General features: G+C 51.8%; 8 protein-coding genes across 8 annotated transcripts; 4 read left to right on the plus strand and 4 right to left on the minus strand.

Annotated features, from left to right (window-relative positions):
* Positions 1–144: 144 nt before the first annotated feature.
* Positions 145–828, plus strand: ASPVEDRAFT_121397 (glycine decarboxylase subunit H; the record flags this gene model as incomplete). Its single annotated transcript, XM_040805880.1, has 3 exons — positions 145–286; positions 382–444; positions 512–828. The coding sequence occupies 3 exons, from the start codon at positions 145–147 to the stop codon at positions 826–828; spliced, it is 522 nt and encodes a 173-aa protein (XP_040663062.1).
* Positions 829–1,227: 399 nt separating this feature from the next.
* On the minus strand, positions 1,228–2,397 carry ASPVEDRAFT_24266 (uncharacterized protein; the record flags this gene model as incomplete). Its single annotated transcript, XM_040809650.1, has 1 exon — positions 1,228–2,397. The coding sequence occupies one exon, from the start codon at positions 2,395–2,397 to the stop codon at positions 1,228–1,230; it is 1,170 nt and encodes a 389-aa protein (XP_040663063.1).
* A 1,230-nt stretch (positions 2,398–3,627) lies between these two features.
* On the minus strand, positions 3,628–6,054 carry dscA (ubiquitin-protein ligase dscA; the record flags this gene model as incomplete). Its single annotated transcript, XM_040814147.1, has 1 exon — positions 3,628–6,054. The coding sequence occupies one exon, from the start codon at positions 6,052–6,054 to the stop codon at positions 3,628–3,630; it is 2,427 nt and encodes an 808-aa protein (XP_040663064.1).
* A 298-nt stretch (positions 6,055–6,352) lies between these two features.
* On the plus strand, positions 6,353–8,027 carry ASPVEDRAFT_36718 (cation efflux family protein family). Its single transcript, XM_040811270.1, has 2 exons — positions 6,353–6,758; positions 6,816–8,027. Exons 1-2 carry the CDS (start codon positions 6,474–6,476, stop codon positions 7,884–7,886), a joined length of 1,356 nt encoding a protein of 451 aa, XP_040663065.1. The 5' UTR covers positions 6,353–6,473; the 3' UTR covers positions 7,887–8,027.
* On the minus strand, positions 7,958–8,847 carry ASPVEDRAFT_36720 (putative NADH-ubiquinone oxidoreductase 14 kDa subunit). The gene is made up of 2 exons (XM_040811271.1): positions 8,792–8,847; positions 7,958–8,661 (listed from the first exon to the last, which is right to left on the minus strand). Exons 1-2 carry the CDS (start codon positions 8,823–8,825, stop codon positions 8,414–8,416), a joined length of 282 nt encoding a protein of 93 aa, XP_040663066.1. The 5' UTR covers positions 8,826–8,847; the 3' UTR covers positions 7,958–8,413.
* A 282-nt stretch (positions 8,848–9,129) lies between these two features.
* ASPVEDRAFT_36722 (BOD1/SHG1 domain-containing protein) lies at positions 9,130–11,771 on the plus strand. Its single transcript, XM_040811272.1, has 2 exons — positions 9,130–9,395; positions 9,464–11,771. Exons 1-2 carry the CDS (start codon positions 9,180–9,182, stop codon positions 11,636–11,638), a joined length of 2,391 nt encoding a protein of 796 aa, XP_040663067.1. The 5' UTR covers positions 9,130–9,179; the 3' UTR covers positions 11,639–11,771.
* ASPVEDRAFT_286027 (eukaryotic translation initiation factor 4E) lies at positions 11,690–13,040 on the minus strand. The gene is made up of 3 exons (XM_040810135.1): positions 12,803–13,040; positions 12,157–12,735; positions 11,690–12,095 (listed from the first exon to the last, which is right to left on the minus strand). The coding sequence occupies exons 2-3, from the start codon at positions 12,617–12,619 to the stop codon at positions 11,857–11,859; spliced, it is 702 nt and encodes a 233-aa protein (XP_040663068.1). The 5' UTR covers positions 12,620–12,735; positions 12,803–13,040; the 3' UTR covers positions 11,690–11,856.
* Positions 13,041–13,395: 355 nt separating this feature from the next.
* ASPVEDRAFT_24271 (NOPCHAP1/New4 family protein) lies at positions 13,396–14,207 on the plus strand (the record flags this gene model as incomplete). The annotated part of the gene is made up of 2 exons (XM_040809651.1): positions 13,396–13,962; positions 14,031–14,207. 2 exons carry the CDS (start codon positions 13,396–13,398, stop codon positions 14,205–14,207), a joined length of 744 nt encoding a protein of 247 aa, XP_040663069.1.
* Between the last annotated feature and the right edge of the window lie 149 nt (positions 14,208–14,356).

The raw sequence follows: 14,356 nt of genomic DNA on the forward strand, positions 1-14,356 counted from the left end.
ACGCGCTTATCAGGGCCAGTCTTGGCGCTTTATCTACTCAACCCCGACATCATCCTCCGCCGTTTCCTCTTCCTCTCTCCTACACCTCTCAACATCCGTTCAATTTCGTCGTTCTTCTCCATTTTTCACTCCAAATCTCTCACAATGTCTGCCGCCGCTTGTGTCGTCCGCCCTTTTGCCTCCCGCGCCCTTGCCCAGAAGCTCCCTTTGAGCTCCGTCCGCAGGGTCTCGCCCGCAATGGGTTTCCCGCGGGGAACAATCCGCACCTTTTCGCAGAGCCCATTCTGTAAGAACCGCACACAAATTGCCTATACAAAGCCATTGGCCTTTGTCGCTGTCTGCAGTAACCCATATACTAATCACCTGTTTTCAAAAATATAGTGGAAGTGAAGAAGTACACTGAGTCCCACGAATGGGTCGAGCTCTCCGGCGACGGCAAGACTGGTGAGCTCCCTCAACGCCCATTCTTCCAAACCAGAGTTAACTAACCATGGGTAACCCCCCTCTACAGCCAAGGTCGGCATCACAGAATACGCCGCCAAGTCTCTTGGTGACGTTGTGTTCGTTGAGCTCCCCGAGACCGGTCTCGAAGTGAGCGCCGGCGAGCCCGTCGGTGCCGTGGAGTCCGTTAAGTCTGCCTCGGACGTCCTATCTCCCGTCTCCGGCACGGTTGCAAAGTCAAATGCTATCCTCGAAGATAAGGCGAAGTTCATCAACGAGAGCCCAGAGGGTGATGCCTGGATCGCTGAGATTGAGGTCAGCGATGCCTCCGAGGCCGATGGCCTGCTTGATGAGGCCGCCTACAAGGCCACCATTGATGAGGAGTAAGAGTATGCGGAAGAATTATAAATAAATGTGAATGAATGAGTTTGTTTCAAAATGAATTGAGAGCGGAACATGTCTGCTTTGGTCTTTTGTTCTTGGCTTTCCTTCCACCCCATTTTCCCATAGGAGAAAGATGCTGCTTTGCGAGAGGGTGTGTATTCCTTGTTTAGACTATCCTGTGTCGCCCTCATCGGCTGCGTGCGCTTTAAAGGTTCAACATTAAAGGCGAATATAATATATGAACAAGCTTCTGGCTGCCTCGTGTCTTTGTTGAAATTCCTTAGTACTGACTACAAGCTGTCTAGTGTGATGAAGGGTATACAATCAGACTTCAATATCGTTATTCATTAACCATGTTCTTCATAGAAGCATCATTACAACCTGACTTTCATGGAGGCACCCCTACTCAATCCACCCGCTCCGACAAGTTGGACAATTCCGATGTCTAGACTCCCGCAGCCATTGCTCAATGCACTCCGTGTGGTAGTTGACTCCACATTGGGCTTTGCACCAGGTCAACCCTTCGTAATCCTCGATTTCCTCGATTTCCTCCTCACTTTCCTCATAATCAGAGTCCGTATCTTCCTCACTTTCTTCCTCACTTTCCTCCTCACTTTCCTCCTCACTTTCCTCCTCACTTTCCTCATAATCAGAGTCCGTATCTTCCTCAGTATCAGCATCCTCTACTTCATCACCAGAGCTAGAACCATTGCGAGACCGAGTCCTTAGCAGTGGATTCAGACAAATACCACACTCACCCTCGATCGATCGACGGGTAGCGTCGCCCGCGCGAGAGGAGGGCAGAGTGATATGGGCTGTTGTTCTAGCATGACGAGGCACGACATCCAAAGGTGACGTTATGCTTGTTGACGCAGGGCTTATCGACCTAGATCTTATTGCCACTGGACTCGACACTGTCGTGCGGGACGGCCTCGTGCTCGATGTATCTCGGGAGTTCACACTGCCATCGCTAGTAGTGTTTGCATCAACACCACCGGCTGGGCGAACAGATCCAGAAGGTGCACCAGCTTGCTCATACAACCTCGAAGTCAAATTCTGAAACCTCGACTCTGTCGCCGAGACAGTGGCTGTCAGCCGCTCAAGCTCTACAGAAATATCATGGAGCCTCCTTTCGAGATGCCCAGGCCCAAGTTCCTGCTGTCCACTGCTAGTTCGTCGGGCCGACGGAGATGCGGGCGTGGATGTGGACGTAGTAGTACGTCGAGGCTGAGAAGCAACGGGCGGAGGCGTATTGTAAGAACGCTCAAACCTCTGCACGCGGCGCTGCCACGTCCTGACAAGCTCCGGTGCCTGGGCCTGGTGGCTCTTTGTCTGCTTGCATAATACGAGGGGTGCTAGGTCCTCGAGGACGTCGTCGATGGAGAACCCCTGGTGGAGGTCCCTGGTGCCTTCGTCGAGAAGGGACGCCGCTGCTTTCCGGCTTCGGGCGTTTGTGCGGTTGTGGCAGCGGCGGCCTTGGGAATGGGCGAACCCGGCGCACCAGGGTTCTTCCATTGGTTCTAGTTTTATTATGTTGGAGAGGTGTGGGCGGGAATAGTATCGAGGTGGCATGGTGGTTTGTTATTTGTTGGTTGGTTCTATTGGGGAGTTGGTATCTGAGTTGGATGATGGGTATGGTATTTTGGAGGGGAATGATGGTGAACTATATACTTCTTGTGCAGGGCAGGGCTTTACTTGTCTGCCTAAGGTGCACCAGCTCTGCCACACTGTCGTGGCTGAGTTAGTGTTAAGTCAAGGCATCATAGCAGTGTAGATGCGTGGTAGCGAGGAAAGTACCACAATCTACACTGCCACAAAAGCAGGGGACCGGGCCGTGGCCAAGGGACGGACCGTCATCTTGGCTTAAGCAAGCTCACTGTGCCGCAGTCTCTAGACTGTCCGGTTGGAGAGGTTGTACAGGGGTGTGCAAGTTCGCGGTTAGCTTTGCGCCCTAACTGGTTGATGTGGCTGGGATGGTGGTGTGATGAAGTGCAGGAGTCACGCACTAAGTTGACTCGCGCATACTCTGGAAATAGAACTCTTAATTAAGCAACAAGCCTGCGAGGTGCCCTTCGAAGGCCCCGCATATACTCCATGGATCGTTTGGATGAGAAGAGATGGCGGTATACTACTAGATATAGGGCCTCAGACGTTAAATGTATCAGCATCTTGATTTAGCCGAGTTTGCTTGCATTGTCTGCTGGTTTCTAGAGCGGCTGTGCAGTCTACAGCCAGAAATCAATCAGAAGGCTGAGAGTTGTCTGTGACGTCTTCTCTTCAATCCACCTCTTCACGCCGTCCATGGACTAGCATAGCCCTGATATCTGATAATTCCGATGGCCACAGAGCATTCCAGCTTCCCCGTAAAAGAGACCGCAAATGCATCCATCTCAATCAATTATCCCTGCCGCGGAGCCACCCTGTCACAGAATACCCTATGCCCGCGTTGTCCTCGACGTACTAACGTCTGGAATGTCGCAGAGGAAAAAAAGGACGGTAATTGAATCTTATTCATAGCACCAGTGTTATGCTGCTCGTATTTACCTCGCAACCGCGCTTTCCCTGCGCCTAGAATGTGGATCTGTTGTGCACAACTACGAGTTGTGGGGACCAATCACCATGCTGACTACCCACCTTTATACAGTTCTTCACTGTGGCTCGCGGGCGGTGTACCTGAGCTATGACCAAGATATCTTGAGCTTTCGCTTCTCCCCATAGTAAGCATCTGATAGAAGTATATAACGATATATTACACAGCCAAATAATACATTTCAGATTAGGGTCTATCCAAATGCTGCACATCTAAACCGGAGGAATGGACTCGCGGCATATAGGACACTGCAGACGAAGCTTCATCCAACTCTCAAGACAGGGACTATGAAAGATGTGACGACATGGAGTAACCATATAAGTTCGACGCGTGAGGATACTCGTCGCACCGTCCGCAACACTGTTGCCGCCCGCGGCTCCTGACGTCGCAAGAACGGGCACGTCAATATCCTGCATACAGATGGCACAGTCGAAAATAGCTCGTTTGCGGTCTTTGCTGCGCTGCCGGGTATCGTCTTCTTTCGCTTCGCTTGATGAGTCCCGTCGTCCATCTGCTCGCAGAGCTCCGATTGGGAGGATACCGCCGGATTCGAGATCGAGACTTGATTCTGGGTCATCTCGGAGAATCGGATGGTAGTCATATGCTGGAGGAGCCCAACCTCGGGGGACGAAGAAACGAGGTCCTAGGATGTCTTGGCTCGCTAGGAGCCAGACTTGAACCCATACCCAGCCAGTAAGGCAGGCCGCAGTTCTGAGATCTGGGCGGATGAACAAAACATTTTCGTGGACAGTCAGGAAATACAGGAAGGGGAAAAGTCGAAGGCAGCTCTCGCCTATGACAAAGTCCCACCGCAGAGCTTTTCGGCAGTTGCGTATGACGTTTCGATATATCTGTGGTACCCAGAATGACAAGTAACTAAACGCCAGGGCTCGGGCATACCAGCGACCCACTCTATTAGGCCAGAGGAATGACCAAATCGAGATAATAAGCATCACAAAGAGGACAAAGTAGAAACGCGCATACATTGCGCCCACATCACTTCGAGTTTCCTGTGCTGTTGGTACGGTGGATCGATTCGGTGTGACTGTCTCCTCTTCCTCATCGGCAGGCGGATCTTGATCAGGTGTCAAAATTATGGGTGTAGCGCCGGAATCTCTGACTCGAGCTGCTGTAGCAGGAAGAGGTAGCCCACCGGACCGGCTAGTCGGCGTGGAAGGGCCAGACCGACGGGTCTGCTCCCTCCTCTCGGGAGCCTGGATAGCCCATATTTCTATCATAAATTTCATGGCAATGTAACTCACCGAAAGAAAGGCAAAAAAGGACAGAGTTGCCATGACCAAGAATGAGATCGCCGGGTAGAGCTCCAGCAGGATAAAGACCAGCACAAATGCATCCCCATACGCCATGAGAGCAATAGTATAGAAACTAATCCGACTGCGAGTTGATGGAGTGGAGGATTCTTTGATTTGTCGCATAAGCAGTGTAATCTGCCCAATAAACGTAGCGGAAACCAAGAATACTACGCGCGCGGCGTATCTCGCATACTCCTCTGATTTGGGGCCCTGGAGATACAGTCTGTCTGTCGGGGGATAATCAGGGGCGCCCTTGGTTTCAAGGATATATCCACAGTCGGGAGAGTATACCACAGCCGACATGACCAATACGGGTGGAGAGGGTATCGGTGCGCCAGTTGGATATCTCAATTCATGCTCCATATGGTTAATGACCACCTGGTCCGCCAGATAACCCTCTATAGCTACCGGATGCTGCTGCAGATAAACTATATGTTCACATTTTGGAGACGGAAACTCCACCTGCTCCGTTCCCACAAGCGAAGACCAGGGAAATAGTGTAGGATGGCGATTCTGCTTCTCTGCAATGGTATCCGAAAGCGATTTGATAAGTAGCTCGTGGGAAAGGTTGTAGGAGTCTGCAGACATTGTCAAGTGGGGTAGACTGAAAACACCACGGAATTTCTCGCTTGTCGTCGTGAGAATAATGCCGCCGGTTTCAGGGAAATGGACTCCATATAACGAGATATACCAGGTGTTGCCCCAGAACTCATCTGTCTCCACGGCCAAGGTTGCTCGGATCTCACGAACATGGCCCTGAGGAGACTTGATTTCCTGCCCGCCTCCTTCATGCACATTCAGGTAGAAGGCCCCGCTGTCACCAGTGACGTTTTGGCTAAACTCATGGGTGAAGTACTCGTGTTCGAGAACAATGGCGGTTGTGTTGAGTGGAGGTCGATCGGCTTCCAGCTTGCGACGCACCCAGTCTCCGCGTAACGTCCCCGTCGAATTGCGATAAACGGGTAGGGCCAGCTGAGAAAGGTTCAATGCACTAGATGCATCGCGATCTTCGAGCCCGTTCGGAGGCACTAAGCCTGCGTCCGTAAAGGTGGTCCGCAGTTGGTACCGGGTTCTATCCTGAGCGTCCGCCAAAAGGCCCCAGTCAAAGCTATCGTTTTTTCGGGCCCCGATGAACGGGAGCCACCTATCGGCGCGGGGATCAAAGTCTCCATAGCTGGACTCGTTCAGCAGGTGAAGCGCATGTCGTTCTCGCTCAAGCTCTCGCTGGTGCTCACGATCCTGAGATATTAATGGTGGATGTGATTGTGAGCTGAGAAGCAAATAGAATACGATCAGGAAAAAAAAGAACGAGCCGCGGTGATCCATAACTAGGAAGACGGCGCCAGCCTCCGAGACTCTGATGATCCAACCACCTTACTCCGTTAAAAGGAATATCATCGCCAGGAAGGGGCGGGGAAAGAAATTCATCAGTCTTGAACCATGAAGAAAAAAGAAGAGCCTGAAAAGCGGCCGAGCCGGGATAAGTAGAGGTAGATGGAAAGACGATGGAGGAGTCGATGATGCGATGAGTCCCCAACGGCCCCATACTAAATGTTGGCGCCTGAGGCCACAGTCTCCTCCCCGCCTCGGCGCCTCCTTATCTCAATCTCGATCTGTTTCCGCGCTTCAACAACATCATCAATATCGTCGTGACCCTTCCCCCAGCCAATTGGATAGGGAACCGCGGCGCTTTTGAATTATACTGTTAATTCTTTGCCTCTTGCGCTGGCGCAATGGCATCTAACATGCCGCTCCCCGTGCCGCCGCGGACGCCCACTCCACCCCCGGATGATCCCCCAAGTGCTTCTGCCATCCCATCCCAAAATCTAGGCCGTGATACTTTGTCGCCTTTGGTCGGGCCGTCGCTAAATTCGTCTATGTCGGAAGATTCTAATCGCCTGAGCCCTACTAAGGCCTCCTTCAACCTCTCAGCGGATGCTACACAACCCAATGGCCAGAGCGACAATGTCTCATCGGGGCCGTTCAATTTCCAAACCACGACAATGGCCAAGAGCCCTGTCGTGAAGTCTGTAAGACATGTTCTATAATTCTTTGCGAATTCACTCCGCTAATATCAGTGCTTATAGAACATTGGCCAGCGACGTGGACACAAATACAAGCACAGTAGTATCTCGCACCAGATCTTCCTCGAACCTCCCCCTCGGGCCCCATTGGCATTACCCAACTCGCTGCCGATACCGACGCTGAAAGAATGCCGGTCTAGTATGTCTGTCGACCAGAAACGGAGGTTTTGGTGGAGTGTGTGCCATATGTTCGTCGCAGCTTACACTCTGTGGAGTGCCCATGGGTCGTTGGCTATGACAGCCTTATCCCACTTGATCCTCTTTGACTCGCTGGGTGCGTTGCTTTGTGTAGCGGTTGACGTGTTGGGTAATTTCGAGGTCTGGAAGCGATCAAGCATTCGGCATCCCTTTGGACTAGAACGAGCTGAGGTGTTGGCTGGGTTTGCGATGTGTGTTCTTCTACTGTTCATGGGATTGGATCTTATTTCGCACAACCTTCAGCATTTCCTTGAGTCCTCCGGCCACGAGCCTCACCATGAGCATCCCCACGAGCGGGTCTCTCCAGGAAGTGTAGATTTCACAGCACTTCTCGCTATTTCGTCCACGTTGATTTCTGCCATTGGCTTGAGGAACCATGGTCGAATCGGAAAAGCCATGCGGTTTGATTATATTGAGTCCCTACCATCGGTACTCAGTAACCCGTCTCATTTCCTCACGCTTTCTTGCTCTGCACTGCTTTTACTACTCCCTTTGGTCTCCATTCAGCTCTACACTTGGCTCGACGTCACGTTGTCTAGCACCATTTCAATCTGCATGTGTGTTCTCGGGATGCGTCTCGTTAAGACTCTAGGATCCATGCTGCTCATGTCCTATTCGGGCTCGGGAATTTCCGACGTCATCCGGGATATTGAAGCCGACCCGTGTGTGTTCGCCGTCGACGATGCAAGGTTCTGGCAGGTTCATTACGGGCTATGCATGGCGAATTTGAAGCTCCGCGTCACTGGCTCCGAGGAGAATCTCCTACGAGTGCGTGAGCGGGTATCTAGCCTAATCAAGAATCGACTTGGCGGAGGATATGGAGGCGGTGGCCAGAAATGGGAAATCTCAACTCAATTTACTATAGAGAAAGCTTGAACTGGCTGCTACTGCTGCCTCGTCACATATCACGCTTGGGTTATTAGGCGGTACACAATAAATTCTGCGTATACATTCCGTTTATTTCCTCCCTAGTAACAATAGAAACCCTAGATCTAAAACCCTTATCATGTCTCCCCCAGATAACAGGATTGTCTATACATTGATTGCACCCGTAAACCTGTGCTGCTACGCTAGGAGTATGCTAATTATGCCGGTTCACTGGAACACTCAGTAAACTCAGCAGAAACCACGTTAAGGAATTGAAAGCACTAAAAATTTATTGAATCACAGTCAAGCCAATTCGCTTTAACCCTTCCCTACACATCCTTCAATAGCAGTACTCTATCGAACACGGAATTGTCACCATAGCGAATTTTAACCATTGCATTTTGGTACATATACAGATTGAATCTTCCAACCCTCACGAGGGAAGACAACCCGTCCTTCCACGCGCTATTCACCGAACACAAAAAAAGAGGCGGATATGATATGATATAAACACAAGCGAAACTGAACCACCAACTTTATGACGTCGCAGCTAAGGTACCGGCCTCTTCCACCTTGCTCAGAGCACCATCGTCTCGTCGCCGGCGCTTCTCCAGGATAGCTTCCTTTTGCTGTGCGAGGATTTTGAGTTGTCGTTGTTCAACACCCTGGATCCAGTATCCGAAACTGCCACCGATACCAGCGAAGAGGGGGTACGCCCAGAGGGATTCCTTGACGAAGAGAGGACGCATTTCGATGCCGAGCTGCCAGAGTCGGACGGCAATGCCTGGGGTCGGGATGGGTTAGTAAGGGCCTTGGCTATACCAAATGACGGAATTAAATGGAGTATTAAGCTACAAGGCCAATTGGCAAGTAACCCAGAGCGCGTAAACACAGATTGTCGGGAGGGGACGTACCGAAGCCGCTCCAGAAGAGGACTTTGTGAACCATATTGACGGAGTGAGGGGTCGCGGACTCGGACTGCGCGGATAGGGAGGAGGGGAAAAAAAAGGTAGCGGAGCCTGCCGGTAGAGAAATCAAGCAGTTATTTCGCGATGGCGGCTTGAGGAGAGTACGGGCACAATTGAGCTCCGTCGGCAGAGAGACAGTCGATCGGGATGAAGTTGTGCTTGATCCAAGGCTGTCGAATCACGGGGCCGCAGTTCCCAATCCGCTCCGGAACGCGAGTTTCACCGAACCCGTCGCGGCGCTCCAACACAGGGTCGAGATCTACAGTGAATTTCTACTTGACCCAACCGAACCTGGGAACTCAGGCATTTTCGTCTGATTTCCACGCGACTTGTTATGGATGGATCAGTGGAGGCCCCAGGACCCCAGGTTAATGGCGTGAAGCGACCGTCGCTCGATGTTGAGAGTTTGCAGCGCAAGAAGTTCAAGACGGAAGAGCTGCCGTTGACTTCGGCGCAGCACGAAGCGGTCGACGAGTTGCTACACAGTTTTAAGAAAAAGGGGGGCTTCGATAATATTCGCAAGAAGGCGTGGTCGGAATTTCATGATGGTGTAAGGAATCCACCTATGTTATTTTATTTCTCTATTCTCCTTGTCCTTGGGTATTGACTACGCGCTAGGAGGGAAAAGTCGAATTTACGAAACTACTCACCGACTTAGCCGAGTCCGAGATCGAGCGCGAACCTCAACTTCTTTCTAGAGAACAGGGAAAGGCCGCAACCTTGATTGAAGGTGCAGTGGACCGCAGCGATGTGTATAAGACGGTCGAGAAGACTTTGGATGCGCTGGCCGCACAACATCTCCCGACTATTCTAGAGTCCATTCGCGATATTCGTCGCCATGATATCGGCGATGAGCGCGCCCTTCGCGAGGAGATAGCGGGGAGTACGACAGATGAGGACTATGCTAAGATTGTGAAGGCCAAGCGCGATGAGCGTGAAAAGATTTGGCAGGAAGAAGAACGCAAACGAAGAGAAATTGAGGAAGAAGAGGAGCGCCAGAAAGAGGAAGAGGAACGGAAGCAACGCGAAATCCAGCGGCAAAAAGACGATGAAGAACGGGCTAGGAAGCGCGAGCGTGATGAAAAATGGCGCGCAGAACAACGAGCTCTGGATGAGCAACGAGAAAAAGATCGGCAGGAACGATACGAGCGACGACGACGTGAGGACCGCGATAGGTATCGGGATTGGGGGTATCGTGAGCGAGATCGCAGTCGCACAAGAGACAGAGACTTGGATAGAGATCGTGACAGGGACAGAGACAGGGATAGGGACCGAGATTATCATCGTTACCGCGACCGCGACCGCTCTCCCGGCTACCGCTCCGATCGTGGTTTATCGCCTCGTATCAAAGACGCCCGAAATGAGAAAACTCCAGTATCAAAGGAACCTACTCCCCCGCCAGCCCCGCCTGCGCCTGTGGATGAGAAGGCTTTGGAAGAGGCTGCCCTGCAACTCCTGCTGAAGGAAGGCGAAGAATTAGCTGCGAAGGCCCGACAGAAGCCGGAATTCGATTTCGAGGAAGCTGAGGCGATCGAAAACGGGCTAAAGCCAACAACGAGCAAGCCTAAGGAGGCCTCGGAGTCGAAGTTTTCTAATACCTCTACTAAATCAGGCAGTCCAGCTGTTGACCCAGAACATAACCGGCGACGTGGATCAACAGTGGCCGACGGCCGAGGCCGGAGGCGCGATGACAGCCGCAGCCGGTCGAGAAGGAGAGGATCGCGATATGACGATGACCGTAACGTCCGATCACGGGATGTGTCTAACAGACCTCGAGACCGTGATTCGGACGATAAAGTCCCAATTCGCGACTTTCGGGCGGAGCGCTACGGTGATCGAAGCTATCGACCAAGCCGTCGCAGTAGGAGTCGGTCTACCACACGGACCTACGACAGAGCCCGTGATCATGACCGTGATCGTGATCGTGATCGTGATCGTGATCGTGATCGCACAGATCGGGACAGGGATAGAGATCGGGACTGGGACAGGGACAGAAGGACAGACCGAGACCGAGACCGTGTACGAGATGACCGGGACAGAGATGATGACCGCCGTCGGGACCGCAGCCGGGACCGAAGTCGCGATCGTGGTAGGGATAGACCGGCTTATGATAGTTATCGTCGGCGATACAGCCACTATTCTCGCTCATCTTCACGTCCACGCTCGTCTCATCGGGACCGAGATCGTGACAGGGGACGAGAAAGGGAAGGAGGCAGGGATAAGTCGAGAGAACGAGATCGTGACAGGGACCGGGAGAGGGATAGGGAAAGAGATCGTTTTCGAGATAGGGACAGGTCGAGGGACAGAGACAGAGACAGAGACAGAGACAGAGATAGAGATCGTGAACGGGAGCGAGAGCGAGAGCGCGACAGGGATCGGGATCGAGACAGAGATAGGACTAGCGATCGTGACCGTGATCGAGATCGGACGGAGAAGGACAACGATCGCGAGCGAGACCGTGACCGTGACCGTGACAGAGATCGAGATCGTGGTAGGGATAGGGAAAGAAAACCTTCTACTTCACCGCGCCGTCGTTCCCGCTCTCGACGGCGCTCTCCAAGCATGCTCGACATCGACCGCTACGTCCCATCTACCAGCCGTCGAAGCCGTTCTCCGCGTCGACGGCTCCGGTCCCCAGAGCGCCCTGAGGAGCGGTCTCGTGGCTTCATCGAGATAGACCGGTATATGCCGGGTGGAGGAGAGCGGGATCGAGAGAGGCCGCGCGATCCGAATCAGAAGGCGCAGAGCTGGCGGCCTGGGGATGCAGACGATAAGGCTTCATCAAGGGAGTAGGAGCCGTCGTATGCCAGCCGTCCTCCCGTTGCTCTATCCATGTATTATTTAATATACCACTGTATAAGTATCATGGTACCGAAGAACACCAGTATAAACGAAATAATCAATTAATGATAAAATCGGGCCCTTTTTATTTATCCTCTAAACAATACAAATATTTAAACGTAATCAACCCATGCCGTAATACTTCAAGCCTGTAGTAGTGTACTAATCCATTACTCGGAGCCCGCCTGCTGCCCAACGGCTTCTTGGTACCCTTCATTTTCATGATGGCGTTTATAGAAATACGAGTTCGTACCTGAGTCAGTAGGCCGTAGATTTGGCGATAAGCGATTGAGGATGGTTTCCTCTAGAAGCTTGACGGAGCGCTCGTTCGAACCTAGTTTGTTCCATACCGAGATCAGATGCGTGTTGAAGCGTACGGAGGTAGACACTCCCAGGACATGGTCGTGTTCTGTGCTCTATCAGTTTCATAGATTCACGGAGGGAGAGAGACTTCTTCCGGATCTGCGTACCTTTTTCCAAAGCAGCCTGGAACTCATTTGAGATACAGAGAATGGCGATTTCGTGGAAGAAAGCCTGCGCTTTTCTCTTCGGCACTCGGAATCTCCAACATCCACCCTTGAGATTCTCGGGATCCTCCCAGACGGGTTTCACACCTTTGCGGAAGATGTGCACTGTGTCTCTTTGCGGGACCTTGTCCCATGGGTAGTTGTTGTAGACGCGGTAGAAGGTAGCTATGTCCGCAACGTCTTCGTATAAGACGTACAGTCTCTCGTCGTATTCTGAAGATGCACTCTCGGAATGTTTGTCGTACCAGAATGACCAATGGTATTGCAAAGGAAGTGGACGGAGTTTGCCCAGGATGTTCTGGTGCAATGACCTCCTGGTAGCTGGGGTTTTGTCTGTGGTTTCTTTGGCTTCTTCTGTGGGCGAGGGCTGCTGCACCTGAAGCTTAGGGGGTTCCATTTCGGACATGGTCTGGTCTGTCTGCACTCGTGTTTTATCCAGAGAGGCTCGCGGCCTTCGTTTATATGAATGTCCCTGGCTTATTCTTCTGCTCCCCACCTTCAAGGAGGGGCTGTTTGTGGATTCTGCGGGGTTTCGTTAGCTATAGCCCGAAGTATAAGGAGGTCAGACAGTTAGTAGCCAGAGACACACCTTCAGAACGATGCAGGACCTGCAGTTTTGTATTACAAGAAATAGCCAGATGACGCTAACATACGCCCATGTATAAATGGATATCTAATGAAAGAACAAACCACGCCGTTGGGAAAACAAAGACGACAGAAAGAGGGGGATGGAATAAAGCCTCAGCCCAGCAGATAGAGCGAAAGGAACATTCACTCAGAGTTGGACTGGCCCAACCTCATATACGACCAGACGAGATGTTAGTCCCCAATCAGAAGGGAAAGAGACAGGCTCACTGCCCCCATATGACTCCAGGTGTTGATCCAATCCTGCATGGCTGGAGGAGAAATGAAATGAACATGACAACTGGAGTGGAAGGTGACGGTCCAATAGACACTTCCACCACCAGCCGACCCGACAAAGAATTCTTCAGGCTTTCAAGGTCCGCTGTCTCTTGCATGTCCAAGCATCCAATTAATTCCGGACCTGCATCTTCCCCTCGCGACCGGGCCATCGACGGACAGCCACCAAGACCCCACCTTGTTTCGTGAAGGCGAAGCACATCCATCCTTCGAATCGCCCGGCCCAGTCTCACTTTTTCTCTTTCATTGGCAGCGCTTGAAATGGACAATGTGCCTCAGAAGCGCCCTCAGCAGCATGCCGATGCTCAGTCTGTCTCATCACGCCCAATAACTCTACCCAAGCGCCCGCGCAGCGACAATTCCGCTCAGCACATTGTGACGAGTAATGGCGGGCGCGAACTTTCTGCTTCCTCCGCGGTGAATGCCCGCAAAGCCTCCTCCGCAGCCCACCACAGCGGCGACGACGATGACGAAGAGGACGACGAAGATTACACATCCTCGTCTGGCTCGTCCTTATCCTCTTCCGACGATGATGATGATGACGGCGACGACGACGACGACGCCCAAAGTGAAACTGCTGGAAATTCAAATAACGTCGTGACTGGCGACAATGAAGGAATCACATCCTTGCCAGCGCGACGAAAACCAAATATTCGTCGCATCGACCAAGAACCCAGTCTTCTCAGCAAGTTATCTGCGTTTCTGCCTCAGATGAAAACCGCCAATGAGGACCTACAGAGGGAAATAGCTGCTGGTCGTGCAAAAGATATACGGCTTGATGAAGGTGATGAGAATGAGGCTCAAAGTGACGGTCAATACATCGAAATGGTACGCTCATTGTTACACATCCAACTGTACTTGAATTACTTCAAATTGCTAATATCTGTCGTCTACAGAACCTAGGACTTGGTGTTCTAGAAGAGAAGCGCCCCGGTGATGAGCCCACCTCTGGCGACGAAGAGAAAGATTCTGAACCTCATGGCCACTCCGATACGAATTTGATGGATCGCTTGATGGGAAAGGAAAAGACATCCTCGTCAGAGAAACCATCGATTCAAGATCTCGGTAATTGAGTCCGGCTGTCTATTTCGTGGGTTCTGGCTATTATTACATTGCATGCATATACTTGGCGTCCCTTCAGTGATCCGCATACACATACACATACTCATGATATCTTGATGATGGAGTGGAAAAGTTATGTTCGATGGCTTATCTTCAGGGG

This window comes from Aspergillus versicolor (genome assembly GCF_001890125.1).
Source record: "Aspergillus versicolor CBS 583.65 unplaced genomic scaffold ASPVEscaffold_1, whole genome shotgun sequence".
In the NCBI taxonomy this organism is placed as follows: Eukaryota; Fungi; Ascomycota; class Eurotiomycetes; order Eurotiales; family Aspergillaceae; genus Aspergillus; species Aspergillus versicolor.